The sequence below is a fragment of the Muscardinus avellanarius genome (genome assembly GCF_963383645.1).
Source record: "Muscardinus avellanarius genome assembly, chromosome: 21".
In the NCBI taxonomy this organism is placed as follows: Eukaryota; Metazoa; Chordata; class Mammalia; order Rodentia; family Gliridae; genus Muscardinus; species Muscardinus avellanarius.
The window spans coordinates 3481424-3498083 of record NC_137807.1 but is presented as its reverse complement, the minus strand read 5'-3'; the positions used below and the strand labels follow the sequence as shown (position 1 = coordinate 3498083).

Below are 16660 nucleotides of genomic sequence, written 5' to 3'. Positions count from 1 at the left end.
ACATATGTTTTACCAAAGATCTGTGGGTATCAATGTACACACAGCAAGATGCTCAGGATGATTAGTTATTAAGAAAAGGTTAACTGAAGCCAAAATGCCACACCTGTCTAAACCACATGGAATGGCTAAAATTAACAAGACCGATAATACCAAGTGCTGACAAAGACGTGGAACTCTCACACCCTGATGGCAGGAGCGCCAGTGCTACAGCCACGTGGGGAAACAGCTTGACGCTTTCTCAGAAAGTATGTATTAACCATATGATGCAACTCTTCTACAAAAAGGAAGGCTTATGTCCAGACAATGGCTCAACTTAATGTCCCTCTCAGCATTAGCTATAATAGCCGAAAATTAGGAATGATTCAAGTGCCTATCATCAGACTGGCAAACTATAACATACTCACACAACAGAATGCTACTCTACAATAAAAAAGGGATGAGTTAGCCGAGCGCGGTGGGCAAGCTTGTCATCCCCGCGCTGGGGAGGCGGAGGCAGGAGGATCGCGCAGGTTCGAAGCCAGCCGCGCTGGCGTAAGAGACCCTGTTTCCAAATTAAAAAAATATAAAATAGGTCTGGGAGTGTAGCCCGGAGGTAGAAGGGCTTCCAGGAACCCCAGTACCACCAAAAAATAAATAAATAAATAAAAGTAGGTCTGGGAGTGTAGCCCGGAAGTACAAGGGTTTCCGGGAACCCCAGTACCACCAGAAACAAAGGGAGGATGAGTTACTGATACACATAACAAGGAAGAATTTCAAATTAAAAGGAATCTTAAAAGGCCATGAAGAGCTGGGTGCGGCGGTATATGCCTGCAATCCCGATGCTTGGGAGGCTGAGGTAGGAGGATTGCAGGTTCAAGGCCAGCCTCAACAAACGGTGAGACCTTCAGCAACCCAGTAAGACCCTGTTTCAGAATTTAAAAAAATAAAATAAAATAAAAAGGCCTGGGAGTGTATCTCAGAAGCAGAATGCCCCTGGATTCCATTCCCAATACCACTACATAAATAAATAGGCACAGAAAGACTTGAAGGTAAACGTATGTTCACTATCCTGATCTGGGTGAAGCCTTGACACCTCTGAAACTATCAAGTATGTAAAACTTCCACTGAAATCTGTTGGGTTTCCCATGTGTCACTTACACCTCTGTGAATCCGTCAGGACACGAAATGGTGGGGGTGGCAGCCGGCTCCGCACACACAGCGCCTCTGTGACAGACCCTCCCAGCCGGCAGCCAGGCCTCATGGTGGAATGGGCCGCTGAGCGTCTGAAGTGTGTTCACCTCGCTGGCGTTCCTGCTGGGAGCCCAGCGGGCTGGGACGGGGAAGCGAAGGGTCTGCCCACCATCGACGCTGCCTGGGGAGAGCGACACTGTGGACCGAGCTCCAGAGCAGCAGGAAGGACTGCCTTTCTAAGAGCGGACAGGGAATCCGTGTCTGTAGGAAAGTCAAGGACTCGGAGGCACAGCTGGAGGCCCCGTCTCCAGCCTCGGGCGGATGAGCAGGGGCAGGGGGAACGCTCCCAGGTGCGGAGGGAGGGTCGGCGCCCAGCACGTGATGCTGGGAGGCGTGCAGGTTCACCTGGCGCGTGCCGAGAGTCCCCGGAATCGTGCAGAAACAATTCCAGAATGCTATCTCTTAATTAGCGATGCCAAAGACAGAAACGAGCAAATGATCTAATTAATCCTGGAATCGTAATGAAGCTGATGGGAACGAAAGGCTGAGGAGGCGGCAGTGTCTCTCCCTGGTCAAGAGGAAGTCCATGACACATCTCCGATTAGACTGGAACAATAACAGCCCAAATTGCCGGCATAAAGGAGGAGAAAATCGTGTGATGATGCCCCAACTGCCTGACAGCTTATTCTTAGCCAGGCAGCTCCTGGCGGTGGGTGAAGAAAGGAAATTTATGCCCAGAAACAGAGGAGCGGCGGCTTTTGCAGGATTTTTTGTGAAAGCGCTGCTGAAGACGAAAGAAATAGCCTTGAGTCAGGCCTAACGGTGCGCTCCTGTAATCCCAGTACTTGGGAGGCTGAGACAGGAGGACTACAGGTTCAAGGCCAGTCTCCGCAACTGAGTGAGGCCTTCAGCAACTTAGCAATACCTTGTTTCAAAGATACAAAATAGGCGGGGCGTGGTGGCGCACGCTTGTCATCCCCGCGCTTGGGAGGCAGAGACAGGAGGATCGCGCAGGTTCGAAGCCAGCCCCGCGCGCTGGCTTAGGAGACCCTGTTTCCAAATAAAAATGTAAAAATAGGTCTGGGAGTGTAGCCCGTGGGAGTGTATCCCGAGGTAGAAGGGCTTCCAGGAACCCCAGTACCACCAAAAAAAAAAAAAAAGATACAAAATAAAAATGGATGGAGGTTTAGCTTGGAGGTAAAATGACCCTAGGTTCAATCCTCAGTATCACACACACACACACACACACACACACACACACACACCTTAAATTTGGGGTGGGTGTTCTCTGTATTATTCCAAATAAAGTTAGCATTTCTCTTATTTGAAACAACAACCATGGAACTAATACTCACCAATGCTGAATGTACCTTGACTCTGCCAGAGCCCAGAGCCTGTGACGCCTGGCCAGGACCCTCCACCTGGAGGGTGATATATGTTGCTCAGTGTGGCAGCTCGGGCGTGCCTCTCTACGAACCTCCATTCGGAACACACACTTCCTGGTGCCCGAGTGCCATCTAGTAACCAGGAAGCCCAGCCGCTCTCCAAGGTGCCCAAGTTCCCTCCACACTTCATCCAGTAACTACATCCCCACATGTTCAACAAGAGGGGGACGGGGGGAATAAACCTCATCCCCCACCCCCAATGTCCACTGTCTGACTTTACCCCTCACAGACTGACTCTGGAAACAAGATTCTTCTTGGGGTAGAGAAGGCTTTAAAATGTGAATGCCCTTTTATCAGCCTCTTTTGTAAAACATCTTGTTATTGTGAGTCCAGCTGATACCAGAGGGCCAGAAACTTCATTATTGCAGCCCTAAGTTGAAGGGACCATTTTCAAGATATGCTCAGGCTTACAGTTATGTTTATGGGAGCCTCAAAGAGCCCATCCTTGCCTCGGGTGCACAACTGGCTTCCGCGGTGCTGGAAGCCTCGATATAGCAGCAAATGCATAAAAATACAAACATCACTTAGAAAGATAAGATAGTCAAAGATTAAGTTATAATTATAATATGCAAATTTCATTTTTCTATCTTCCCCTGAAGACCTATAAAGAGACTTAGCAAAGAAAATAAAAGTAGACTGTGGCCGACAGCACAAAGACCATGCTCTATGGGCTCCATATCCCGAGCCTCAGAACCTGCCTCACCTGGGGGGCAGTGGGTTGAAATGTTGCCCCCAAGGGGTATGCCTGAGTCCTAACCCCTAGTAACTAGGACTGAGATCTTGTTTAGAAAAAGGATTTTAGCTGGCTGTGAGGTTATAGCTGGCCTATGGCCTCAGTACTCGGGAGGCTGACACAGGAGGATCACAGGTTTTCAGTCTCAGCAACTCTGTAAGCCTCTCAACAACTCAGCGAGACCCAGTTTCAAAATAAAAACAAAATAAAATAGGGCTGTGGCTGAAGCTCAGAGATAGAATCCCCCTGAGTTCAATCCCCAAAACTACAAACACAAGGAAAATAAAGTAACAATGAAAAAAAGGTTTTGCAGATGTAATTTAAAGGACCTCAAGAAGAGATCATGCCAGCCGGGCACGGTGGTGCGCACCTGTCATCCCAATACTTGAGAGGCTGAGACAAAAGGATCGCTGGTTTGAGGATGACCGCAGCAATGTAATGAGCCTCTCAGAAACCTGTCAAGACCTGATTTCAAAAGAAAACAACAAATAAAAAGGGATGGGTTATAGCTCAGCAGCAGAATGCCCCTGGGTTCAATCCCCAGTATCACACACACACACACAATAAAAGAACAAATCTTTCTGAATTAGGGTGACTCTAAATTCAATGATAAATATACTTATAAGGAAGGGTAGGTCATACAGAGACACACATGGGTAGGACCATGACAAAGGAGGCAGATATCTAATGATGTGGCCATAAATCAAGGGGGGCTGGAGCCCCCAGAAGCTGGGAGAAGGAAGGGTCCTTCCACAGAGCGCCCAGGGGAAGATGGGCCCTTCTAACCCTTGGCTCCAGACTTTCAGCCTCCATCACTGGGCAAAAATAAACCTTATTGCTTTGAACCACTTAATTTTGGGTGAATTGTTCGGGCAGTTCTAGAAAAGCAATACATGGTGCAAAAGGACTAATACAAACTAGTACATCTGCAAAGAGACGCTGAAGATTCTGAGAAGGAGCTGGGCATGGGTTGTATCCAGGTGGGTCCTTCAGAGTGACTGGGACATATAAAGATACAGCACACCACACACACACCCCTTCTGTTGCAAACCTGAGTCATCAGCTCTGAGGCTTGGGGAGGGGCACAGACTGCCCACCCAAGTGGAAATTTGTTTGCATGCAAGCAAATTTCCGAAGATCAAATGGACCCATAAGCAGGTGGACCCCGATGGCGACCTCCTCACTTCCCAGAATCACTTATCTTTTCCTTCCCTGATTCATCTGACTCACCCCACGACTGCTTTGCTGTCTCCTGTGTTTAATAATTTTTACAATGTTTTGGTTAAGACTCTCAATAAAAGAAAGATGCTGGTTGAAGGAGAGTAGGAGATCTCTGTCTCCTCCCGAGCCGCCACCTACCTCTAATAATTCTGACTCCAAGTCGTTCATACACAGAGACATCTGATCCATCAACGCCACCTGCCACGACCTTCCTTTTAGACTTAAGAAATCCAGAACTACAAGGCAACAAATGTGTATTTCAATCTACCGAGTTGGTGGTGATGTGTTACGGCAGCCATACAAGACTAATATGCATACATGCCTTCCATGGGATGTGGCTGAAAAGAAGCCTTTTGCACGTTCAGAGAAGGCCCAGCGCTCACTGATTCCTGATGGGTACCACTGTCACCGCCACTCTGCACCCTACAGGTGCTCTATGCGCCTTCAGAGTGATGGTTCACGGTGCAGGAGGCTGAAGGCTCTGGAGCCATCCTTCCCAGGAGGGACCGCGAACCCCTACACCCACAAGTGTTGGAGTGAACCCTTCTAATGATCTGCTTCCGTGCACAAATGCCAAATCATAGTATTACCTACCGAGGAAAATAAAATCAGTTCCGCCAATGTCCTGATAGTAGCATCTGGCACTGAACAAGTGTTCAATAAATGTTACCTATTAGCACTCTTCACCTGTAGGGACTCCTAATGGGAGATCCATATAGATCCCACCTGTGGAGCTCCCAAAGCCCCTTATGCATTGCCTTCCACAAGGGGGTGGTTCAGAAGTATTTGTGAAATTGCCTTACAGTGGTATCTGGCACTTAGTAACTGTTCGATAAATGTCACCTACTAATAGTCTTCACCTGTAGGAAACTCCTAACGAAAGGGCTCATTTGCGCCCCACCTGCGGAGCTCCCAGCGCCCTTTCTACATTGCCTTCCACACATGGATGGTCACAAAGTACCTGTGGAATTAACGTCCCCATGAGAATAGAACACTTGGAACCTGTGGCCAGGCCCAAGTCTCCACCCAATGCCGAGTCTCCATGGCTACAAAACATCTTCTACTTCTGTTTGAAGAGTCCCAGTAGCAGAAACTTCAGTGGATGTGTCCCCATAAAGATGGGGCAGCCATGCCTGCACAGTATCTGATTCCATCTCCACAAATCTCTAGCATTCATTCTCCTGTCTACTCAACACATACTGGGTGTGTTCCACACCTTGTTCAGAGGACCAGGAGCAAAAGAATGAGTAGAAGAGGCAGAGTCTCAGTGGTGTGGACTTCTCAACCGAGGGGAGATAAGGATTCACAGATACGAACAGGGATATAAGCAACGTAGGTATCAATATGATACTCATGTAGGTCACGCACTACGTGATCTCCTTTAGATAGACATTCTTATTTCATCATGCCCCAAATTCCACAACGGGGTTTTAGCACGCACAGATTTTATCAAACAGCAATGAGTTATGCTCAGAATGAGACTGCCATTTGATGAGACGCCCACAGAATCTGTAAAGAGAAGAATAAAAGGCCGCTCCCTCACATCCAGCTCATGCCAATTCCCCCGTCATTCTCTTCTTACTTGTTTGTCTATATATTTAATGTGGTACAATGGATTGAACCCGGGGACATTCTAAACCTGAGCTACACTCCATGCCCAATTTTATTTCTTATTTAGGAAATAGGGTCTCACTAGGTTGCTGAGGGTCTGGCTAAGTTTCTGAGGCTGGCCTCACACCTGCGATCCTCCTCTCTCAACCTCCCAGATATTGGTATTACAAGTGTGTACCACCACGCCCAGCTCAAAAACTTAGCCATGTACCCTTTCTTGCTCTAGGAAATTTTCCCACAACTTAAATGTAGAAAAAAATATTTTTAAATCAATTATCTTTTGAGCTTCTAAAAGCCCAAGTCTCGACTGAAGTGTTTTAAAGGGTTATTTTGGGCAAAGGGGCCAAAAACATACACTGGAAAAAAGATAGCCTGTTCAACAAATGGTGTTGGCAAAACTGGTTAACCATATGCAGAAAATTGGATGTTAATCCCACTTTTTCACCCTGTACAAAAGTCAACTCACGATGGATCAAAGACTTGGAAATTAAACCAGAGACCTTGAAGCTCCTTGAAGAGGGCATAGGTCCAACACTACAACACATAGGCACAGACAAACATTTCCTCAACAAGACCCCAAAGGCACAACAAATTAAAAGGAGAATCAATACGTGGGATTGCATGAAACTGAAGAGCTTCTGTTCAGCAAAGGAAACTATCAAGAACCTCAATCGAGAGCCAAGAGAATGGGAGAAGATTTTTGCCACCTTACCCCTCTGATAGAGGACTAATATCTAGAATATACAGAGAACTCAAGAAACCTAACACTAAGAAAACAAAGCATCCAATAACAAAATGGGCAAATGAACTAAATAGACACTTCACAAAAGAAGAAATTAAAATGGCCAATAAATGCATGAAAAAATGCTCAACATCACTGGCAATCAGAGAGATGCAAATCAAAACTACCCTGAGATTTCACCTAACTCCAACTAGAATGGCCATCATTCAAAACACAAACAACAACAGATGCTGGCGAGGATGTGGAGAAGTGGGAACTCTAAGACATTGTTGGTGGGATTGCAAATTAGTGCAACCACTTTGGAAAACAGTATGGAGGATCCTCAGAAGAATGGGAACAAATCTACCATTTGATCCAGCAATACCACTGTTGGGTATCTACCCAAAAGAAAAGAAACCAAACTACAAACTAATGCATGTGTACCTATGTTCATAGCTGCACAATTCACCATAGCCAAACTATGGAACCAGCCAAGATGTCCATCAACAGATGAATGCATTACAAAACTGTGGGATATGTACACAATGGAATTTTACTCAGCCATCAAAAAAAACTCAATTACATCATTTTCAGGGAAATAGATGGAACTGGAGGACATTATGCTAAGTGAGATTAGTCAGTCACAAAAAATAAGAAATCAGATGCTTTCCCTAATATGTGAGAGTTAGGGAGAAATGGGTCATAAGAGGAACTCTTGGAAGAGGATCAGTAACTTTTAACTCTGTTTACATTGTCTTTGGATATACAATTTTTTTTTATTTTTTAGGGAGTTTATTTACCCTTTTGTTACCTGTGCCATTGAAATCATATCCAAGAAATCACTGCCAATTTCAATGTTGTGAGGTACTTATGACCCATATTTTCTTCTAAAAGTTTATAGTATTAAGATTTATATTTAGGTCTTTTATCTATTTTGAGTTAATATTTGTATATGTGTTAGGTAAGGGTCCAATTTTATTCTTTTTCACGTATTATTATTTTTCAACAATATTTAGTTAAAAGACTAGTATTTCCTCCACCAAAAGTTCATGGAAACTTTGTCAAAAATAACTTGACAATGTATGGAAGAAATTATCTCTAGGCTTTTTCTTAACTCAAAGGGTTTATATATCTGCCTTTAGAACAGTACTACACTGTTTCAATTATTGTAGCTTTATATGGTTTGAAATCAGAAAATATACATCTTCTAGCTTTGGTCTTCTTCGAGATTGTTTTGGGTATCTAGAGTCCATATTCCATATCAGGATAGATTTTTTTCTGAAAAATAAATAAATAAATGTATGATAGTTTCACCTAAAAAAAAGAAAAAAGAAAAAATATTCTCTGGTAAGAAAGAAAGCAAAAAGAAATATTGAAATGTTATCTTTAAGTCATCAAAAGCTTGGTACCAGACAAATGAAACTGTTATGTGAGATTATCAATGTTAATAATGGATAAATTGCTATAATACTAGATGTCAACCACTAAGCCAAGCATGGGAAGGAGGGATGGGGAGGGAACGGGGTGGGGATCGGGTGGGGGCTGACTGGGCGATGTGTGCATGTATGTCTACAAAAGTATTTTCTTTATACCACTGTGATGTATGAATACATTGCACCAATAAAAAATAAATTTAAAAAAATAAAAAATAAAACCAATTCCAAAGGAAAAAAAAATAAAGGGTTATTTTGATTACTGTGAGTACCTTTCACACCATGTAATTATCATTTGCATTTACGATAAGGAATCTGAGCAGAGATGTTAAGTGATTTACCCAAAGTCAAACGGTGGAGAAAAAAGAATGAGGATTGGAACCAACATCCTCCATCTAAAAGCTTAATCAAAAAACCCACTACCCCTAACCAGGCGTGGTGGTGCATGCCTGTGTTCCCAGTAACATGGGAGGACTGTAGGTTTGGGGCTAGTCTCAGGAATTCAGTGAGACCCTGAGCAATCTAGTGAGGTCTTGTTTCAAAATAAGAAATAAAAAGGCTGGGAGTATAGCTCAGAGGTAGAATATCCCTCGGTTCAATCCGCAGCAAAGCGCGCGCGCGCACACACACACACACACACACACACACACACACACACACACACTGAACCTATTACCTCTGCAGTCTTTCCTTTACATTGAACTCAAAATGGTCCTTGTATCTTCTACTTCAGGACTATAAAAAGCACAGAGCTCCTCCACCCAGCACATGGCGGCCCTTGAAAGGTATAAGAAGCGCGGTCCTGTCTCCTCTTCCCCTCAGCTCTGGGCTGCTGCTTCCCATTTAGGCTAAACACTCACGCTTTCCGCGGCCTTTCCTCCTGTGATCGGGTTTCAAGAACCCTCAGCCCCTGGCACATTCTTTCACAGAACACAATCCAATTTTCCAGTGTCCCTCTTAAGGCCTCGAAGGATGCCGAAATCTGTATCAGAATGACAGAGTGAAGATCGCACGTCCCTTTCTTTTTCTTTCTTTTCCTAAGACCACAGAACAAGAAATATCTCACTTTCCTCTGTGATCTAGGATCATGACACCAGCACCACCAGTGTGGCTTGAAATGACAAACGTCCCCCATCCTCCATGGCAGGAGGCAAGAGGGGTGGTGGAGACTGGGGGGGACTGCAGGTCTTCACAGGCCTTCCAACGGGAGCGTCCTCCATCCAACCCGGGCGAGGGTCACAGGAAGTGATGTGGGCCCAGGAACACCTGCTCTCGCCAATCACCCTGAGAAGCTGGAAACCCAGATCTTGTTGTGAACTTGCCAATGTTTACACACACAATAAACCAAATAATGATAAAAGTAAGAAATGTGTGTATATCTATACAACCCTCCTCCCCTCCCCTTCCAGTCTCCATGATGTGAGGGCAGAGCCCCCTCTCTCCTCTCTCACGATGAGAGAGCGGATCCCTTGCTCTCTCCTCTGCTACCCATCATCGTGGGAATCCCAAGCTCCACAAACCTGGTTTAACATGGACGCAATCCTCAAATCTCCAAAACCCATGAGTAAATAAACCTTCCTTCCTCCAAGGGTCAGACTTCTTTTGGTTTGCAGCACTGAGTTGATGGAGACAGGACCCATGGACCTGGACTTGCCTCCCCAGAACAGAGCTCTACAGCATGGGGAACAAGGTTCCATCGGGGGCACCACCCGAGGCTCTCAGGGGGGAACTGGAGGCTCAGGGAACCGACTGGAAAGAGCCGTGGGTGTGAGTGAGGATGGCAGAGACCCCTTGGTGCCTGCTTGCTGGAATGGTGTGGTGTGGTGAGGGTCTGCCTCACCCACCAAAGCAACACCTCCCTCCCCAACACCTCCCATCGGTGCCGGTGCAACCCTCTGACGATTTGGTCTTTCTGAGCTGAGTATGTAAGGCCTCGGGTTTGTTCATCTGCAGGAGCCCCAGGCAGGGCTGTGTGTACAGGTTTTAAGACTGTCTGCCTTCTTCTCAAGGGAGAATTAATATTCTAAACCCAGGAAGCAAGTTACAACAAACCCGAGCCTCTCACAGATTCATTTTGGTTTTATTAGACCACATGAAAATATCATTTCACCTTTATTAAACTGTTTGTGGACCATGTAGATCATGCTGAGAAGAATCAACACCTCCCTGGACTTTTCTTTTTTCTTTTCCTTGGTTTGTTTGTTTGTTTGTTTGTTTGTTTGTTTGTGATAATAGGGATTAAACTCAGGGGCATTCTACCTCTGAACCCCCAGCCCTATTTTATTTTTCATTTTGAAACAGGTCTCATTGAGTTGCTGAGATCTTCACTAAGTTGCCCACAAACCTGAGATCTTCGGCGTCAGCCTCGCAAGCACTGGGATTTCTGGGTACACCACCACACCTGGTTCAGGCCTTCTCTATCTTAGGGGACCTCTAAAGGCTTCTTACCTGCCCTAAAGTTCTTAAGACTGAAACCAACCTTCCTCTAACCTCTGAGCCACAGCTGGTAGGATTCAAGGAAGGAGAGAACTCAACATTATATCATTATTGTGTTTTCCAAAAATATATGAATAGATTGGACCCAAGAGCTCTCCCAGTAACTTGAGAAAGGATCATTCTGGAAATCGAAGTCCTTTCTCCCCCAAGTTTCTGCTGCAAAAGCAAATGGTGACCAGTGCACTAAAAAAAAAAAAAAATAGACAAAAACCCTAAATCTGGTCATTCAAGGAGCCCCCTGCAGAAAGCATGAGAAACTAAAAACTCAGGCTGGTGACTGGCAGAACTGGAGTCAGAAACACAGCTGAGGATTAAGAATCTTAATGAGGATTAAGAATCCGGCACAGTGAACTATGTTCTCTAGGTTATATTCAAATTAAGGTAGAGAGTACGTGATGTGCTTTTTCAGAATTTTTAATAGTCAGTCATTTATTTTAATGTATACCAACAAAAATTTAGTACAGCAAGCTCATAGATTTTATTATCTTATAATGAGGCTAAATTCATTTTTAAGCTTGAAAGAGGGAGGCATTTATTAGCACCATGCTCAAAGTAGCTGAGTCAACCATTCACGCCAAACGAGCAAGGCACTTCAAGGAAATATATTTAGTAAATAATGTTGTTGGGTACAGACCATTGGCCAAAATTAAGATGGTATGGGGACTGCTAAAGTTAAGAAAATATTGCAGTGGCACACATCTGTAATCCCAATATTTGGGAGGCTGAGACAAGAAGGTTGCAAGTTCCAGACCAGCCTCAGCAACTTAGTGAGACTCTATTTCTGAGATTCCATCTAACTCCGACTAGAATGGCAGTCGTCCAAAACACAAGTGCTGGCGAGGATGTGGAGAGTGGGGACTCTAATACATAGCTGGTGGGATTGCAAATCGGTGCAACCACTCTGGAAAACAGTAAGGAGGAGCCTCAGAAGAATGGGAATGAACTTACCATATGATTCAGCAATATTACTACCGGATATCTACCCAAAGGAAAGGAAACCAAAATACCAAACCAATGCATGCGTATCTCTGTTCATAGCTGCACACTTCACCAAAGCCAGACTGTGGAACCAGCTAAGATGTCCATAAACTCAAACTTGAAATATAGCTCAGAGGTAGAATGTCCCTGGGTTCAATCCCAGGACCACACACACGGAAAAACGTTAAGAAAAGACTATGCTTGGAGGAAAAGAGGAAGGGAAACAGAGAGGAAAGGAGAAAGACTGAAAATAAGCATGAACTTGTGTCTGCGATTCAGCCCCAGCAGAGAGAAGCTGCACCACCTGAGACTGCTCTGTATCCCGGTGCGCCTCTGGACCGGTCACCCGCTCTTAGTGAGACGTTCTGGCCTTCAGCCGCTAGGAGCAAGGGATGCTCAGGTGAACAAGACGCTGGGTACCAGAGAAGGAGTAGCGACAGGACCGGTGCACTTGGAGCTCTACACAAAGCACCCCTACCTTGACGACATCTTCGTCCGCCGACTTGCACTCCACGGCCTCCGACACGTCCACCACCGAGCCGTCCTCCTGAACCCCCACCACCTTGACAGGAACCGACACGGGCTTCCCGGTGAGAATGGCGGTGTTCAATACCTCGGTGTCCTGGAGGGGAGAGAAGACCGGTGCAGGTGAGCAGATGTGGCAGCCCAGGGACTGTGGGGCTGGCCCTGACCCTGCCACCTGCCGCCGGCCACCTGTTCTGCACCAAAGCTGTGGCCCCACTGGCTGGAGTCGTGCAGCCCACGTGAAACAGAGATCCCGGAGGCTCCAGTGAGCTTCCAGCCCAGATGGAGAGAGTCCAGCCCCATGGCTATCCCTGTCTTAACCTCCCAGGGTCGGAAGCTTCCTGAGACCCTCTGACATCCACCTCCTTCCTCCCGTCTCCTTCCCCTGCCTCCTGCCACCTCTCGGATTCCTCGCCCACCTGCCCAGATATTCCTTTCTATTTTTATATATTTATTTATTTGGGGTGTGTGTGTGTGTGTGTGTGTGTGTGTGTGTGTGTGGTGCTGGGGATTAAATTCAGGGGCATTCTACATCTGAGTTATACCCCCAGCCCTATTTTATTTTTTGCCTTGAAACGGGGTCTCACTAAGTTGCAGAGGGCCTCACTAAGTAGCTGAGGTTGTCCTGGAACCTGTGATCCTCCTGTCTTAGCCTTCCGAGTACTGAGATTACAAGAGTGTATGCCATCATGCCCAGCTTGCTTATTTATTTATTTATTTATTTATTCACTTATTATTTACTTATCTTAGTAGTGGAGGTGGAACCCAAGGGTATTTTTCTTTTTCTTTCCTTTTTTTGGGCAGGGGGCCTGGCTCTTTTTTTTTTTTTTTTTGTGGTACTGGGGTTCCTGGAAGCCCTTCTACCTCCGGGATACACTCCCAGACCTATTTTATATTTTTGAAACAGAGTCTCTTACGCCAGCACAGCTGGCTTCGAACCTGCGCGATCCTCCTGTCTCCGCCTCCCAAGCGCGGGGATTACAAGCGTGCGCCACCACACCCGGCCTGGCTCTTATTTTTTATTTTGAGACAGAGTCCCACTAAGTTGCTGAGGTGGCCTTGAACTTGGGATTCTCCTGCTGGAACTGTAGGTGTGCACCATCATGCCCGGCTTTACCGATTTTTTTTTTTTTTTGGTGTATTGTAGTCATACATCTTAATGGGGTACAGATGGTGGAGACGTTCATTTTATTTTTTTTATTTTTTTGTTTGTTTGTTTTTGGTGGTACTGGGGTTCCTGGAAACCCTTCTACCTCCGGGCTACACTCCAAGACCTATTTTTTTTTAATTTTTGGAAACAGGATCTTGCTAAGATGCTGAGGCTGACCTCAAGCCTGCAATTCTCCTCTGTTAGCCTCCCAAGCCCTGAGATCAGAGGCATGCCCGATCACGCCCAGCTCTGCATGGAATCATCACAAGATAACTCCGAAGTCATATCAGTATAGCTCATATTCCTAACCGGCTGTGTTGGTGCGTGCCTATAACCCCAATACTTGGGAAGCTGAGACAGGAGGACCGCAGGTTGGAGGGCAGCCTCAGGAACTTAGCGAGGCACTTTATCAAAAATCAAAAATAGTCGGGCGTGGTGGCGCACACCTCTAACCCCAATACTTGGGAGGCTGAAACAGGATTTCAAGTTTGAAGCCAGCCTCGGCAACATAGTGAGGACTTCAGCAACTTCCTGAGACCTTCTCGCAAACAAACAAACAAATAAATGTAATAGTATGGCTCAGAGGTAGAACGCCCCTGGACTCAATCCCAGGATTACAAGAGCTGGGGTGTAGTTTAGAGGTAAAAGGCCCCCAATTCAATCCCTAGTACAGAAGGAAGGAAGGAAGGGAGGAAGGGAGGGAGGGAGGGAGGGAGGACGAAGGGAAAGAGAACAAAAGCATTAGAGTGTGGTCTCTACCAGGACAAGATAGAAAGATCTCAACGTCCACCTGACAGAGGCTGGGTTAGTGGACGTGGCAGCTGCACACAGATCAAAGGAAGGCTTGATCTGCGCACAGCCGAAGAGCCAGCTGCGCTTCCCACAGTCCAGTGGGGTTTCCAAAGGGTTTATACAGTGCCATTCGCTAGGTAGGGTGCGCCTGCCCCCTCCCGGGGAGCACCCTGTGGCTGGGCCCACTGCACACCTGCGGGCTGTGGTCATGGGGCTCCACCTGGCCAAGGAGACGCGAGAGGACCGCGGCGCTCGCTTTGAACCAGAAGCCGCAAGCGCAGAGGACCCCGGTCGGTTTCCTGCCGCGGAGCCGGTGGCCACTCTGTCATCCTGGATCCCAGAGCAAGGACGGCGCGGAGCCAACCCCCGGCCGGCCCGCTCAGGGCATAGGCAGCGTGTGTAAGAATAAACCTCCGTGGTTTGAAGCTATTAAAATCTAGTCGTCGCAGGAACTTTCTGGCACCTTATTTTGACTATATACTCTCCTAGTAAAGATAAAAATAACTGTAAACACATATTGCGTTGCGGTTAAGTTTGTTTTCCGCAGCCGGGTGGGTTTGCAATCCCATAACCGCTTTAGTATTCTGGGATCGAGCAAGCTATGTGTCGGGTAATAAGAGCCAGCATTCTCGCTGCTAGAAAACGGGTTTTGAGATGGAGAAAGAGTTAGCCTCAAGTCTGAACAGGACTGGAGGGGGGGACCGGCAGGAACTCGTGGGTTGGTGGCGGTGGCGGGACCGACTATGCGCGCGTATGCAATGAGCGGGTGTCATATGTGTAGTTGTTTTAGTTCTCTTCAATGAGAGGGAGGGCCCAGATAGACATTAGCCATCCACACACCTACTGTTCAGATCTGAGTTCTAACTACCCCTCTCCAGTAATAGAAAACAGAGTTCCTCAGAGGGACCACCAATTTATGGGCTGAGGCAACAGAACTCCAAGACCCTGAGCCTAAAATACTTTGTGGATCCACAAGGTAGCAAAGTCCCCCCTCCCCCAAAAAAAGAGATAAAAGGACAGAGGGGACAATGTGAAGAGAGCCCTTTGCTGATCTGGGACAATTTAACATCACAGTAAAGAATCATAGCAGTCACTTACAATCTGCAGAATAAGAGTCTGAGTCCACCCTGCTGTAAATAAACGAACCAGGAGAAAGGGAGCTTTATCTTAGGGTAGAGTTCCAGCTAATGAATGCAACAGGAACGGTGAGATTAGGATACCTCCATCTGGCAGCGCTGTCTATCGCTCTGATTGTTTCTGGCAGGAATCATTAATGGGTTCTACTCCCGATTGGATGTGTGATAAGAAATGGGACATTCGCATAGTGTCACAGAACCTCTGCGCAAGAGACATGTTCATTTCAAAGAGAAAAAAAAAAAACAGCAGCTTTATGGTACAGAAACCTCGCAGACACCAGTTTATCCAAGCGAACGTGATAACATTAACTAGTAGTGTGATAAATGGATATTGTGTCCGAAAAAGGATGCACCAGGGCAGGGGAAGTGGGAACTGAATCCAGTAATGAATGAGCACCAGAGAAATTTAAATGATGTGACATGCTACAAAGAAAAAATCTTAATCCGGAAGATAAAGAGTGGGGCCGGGCATGGTGGCTCATGCCTGTAACCCCAGTCTTTGGGAAGCTGAGACAGGAGGATCACAGGTTCAAGGCCAGCCTCAGCAACTTAGCGAGGCCCTGTTCAAAATAAAAAATAAAACAGGGCTGGGAGTGTAGCTCAGAAGTAAAATGCCCTTACATTCAAATCCCCAATACAAAAAAAAAAAAGTGGAGAACTCCAGATTAAAGTATATGATAAATAAGCCAGGCGTGGTGGCGCACGCTTGTAATCCCCGCGCTTGGGAGGCGGAGACAGGAGGATCGCGCAGGTTTGAAGCCAGCCGTGCGCCCTGCTGGCTTAGGAGACCCTGTTTCAAAAAATATAAAATAGGTCTGGGAGCATAGCCCGGAGGTAGAAGGGCTTCCAGGCACCCCAGTACCACCAAAAGAAAAAAGTATATGATAAATAATATATATATTCTGTTTTATTGTGATTGTTATTGTTGTTATATATTGAAGATCAGTAAGACAAGAGATGAAATTTCAATAAAGCCTGGGGATGAGAGAATTCTTTTTACTGACACTAATTTCCTGATATTAAATTTCACTCAACTTTTAGAAGAGGCTTGGGGAAGCCAGGCATGTTGGCTCACACCTATCATCCCAGTACTTGGGAGGCTGAGACAGGAGAATGGCAGGTTTGAGGCCAGCCTCAGCAACTTTGCACGACCCTGTTTCCAAATAAAATATGGCTAAGGGTATAGGTTGGAGGTAGAATGCCTCTGAGTTCAACTTCTAGCATTAAAAATTCTTTTAATGAATTTTAA

At 46.1% G+C, this 16660-nt stretch overlaps 1 protein-coding gene across 1 annotated transcript in view; it reads right to left on the bottom strand.

The window, feature by feature from the left end:
• Positions 1–16660, bottom strand: part of TMEM132B (transmembrane protein 132B) — a gene marked incomplete at both ends in the record, with an annotated part of 268473 nt that overhangs the window by 26620 nt on the left and 225193 nt on the right. The window contains one exon of the mRNA XM_080717433.1: positions 12287–12430. Within this exon, the coding sequence (XP_080573559.1) occupies positions 12287–12430 (144 nt within the window). The remainder of the gene's footprint in view (positions 1–12286; positions 12431–16660) is intronic.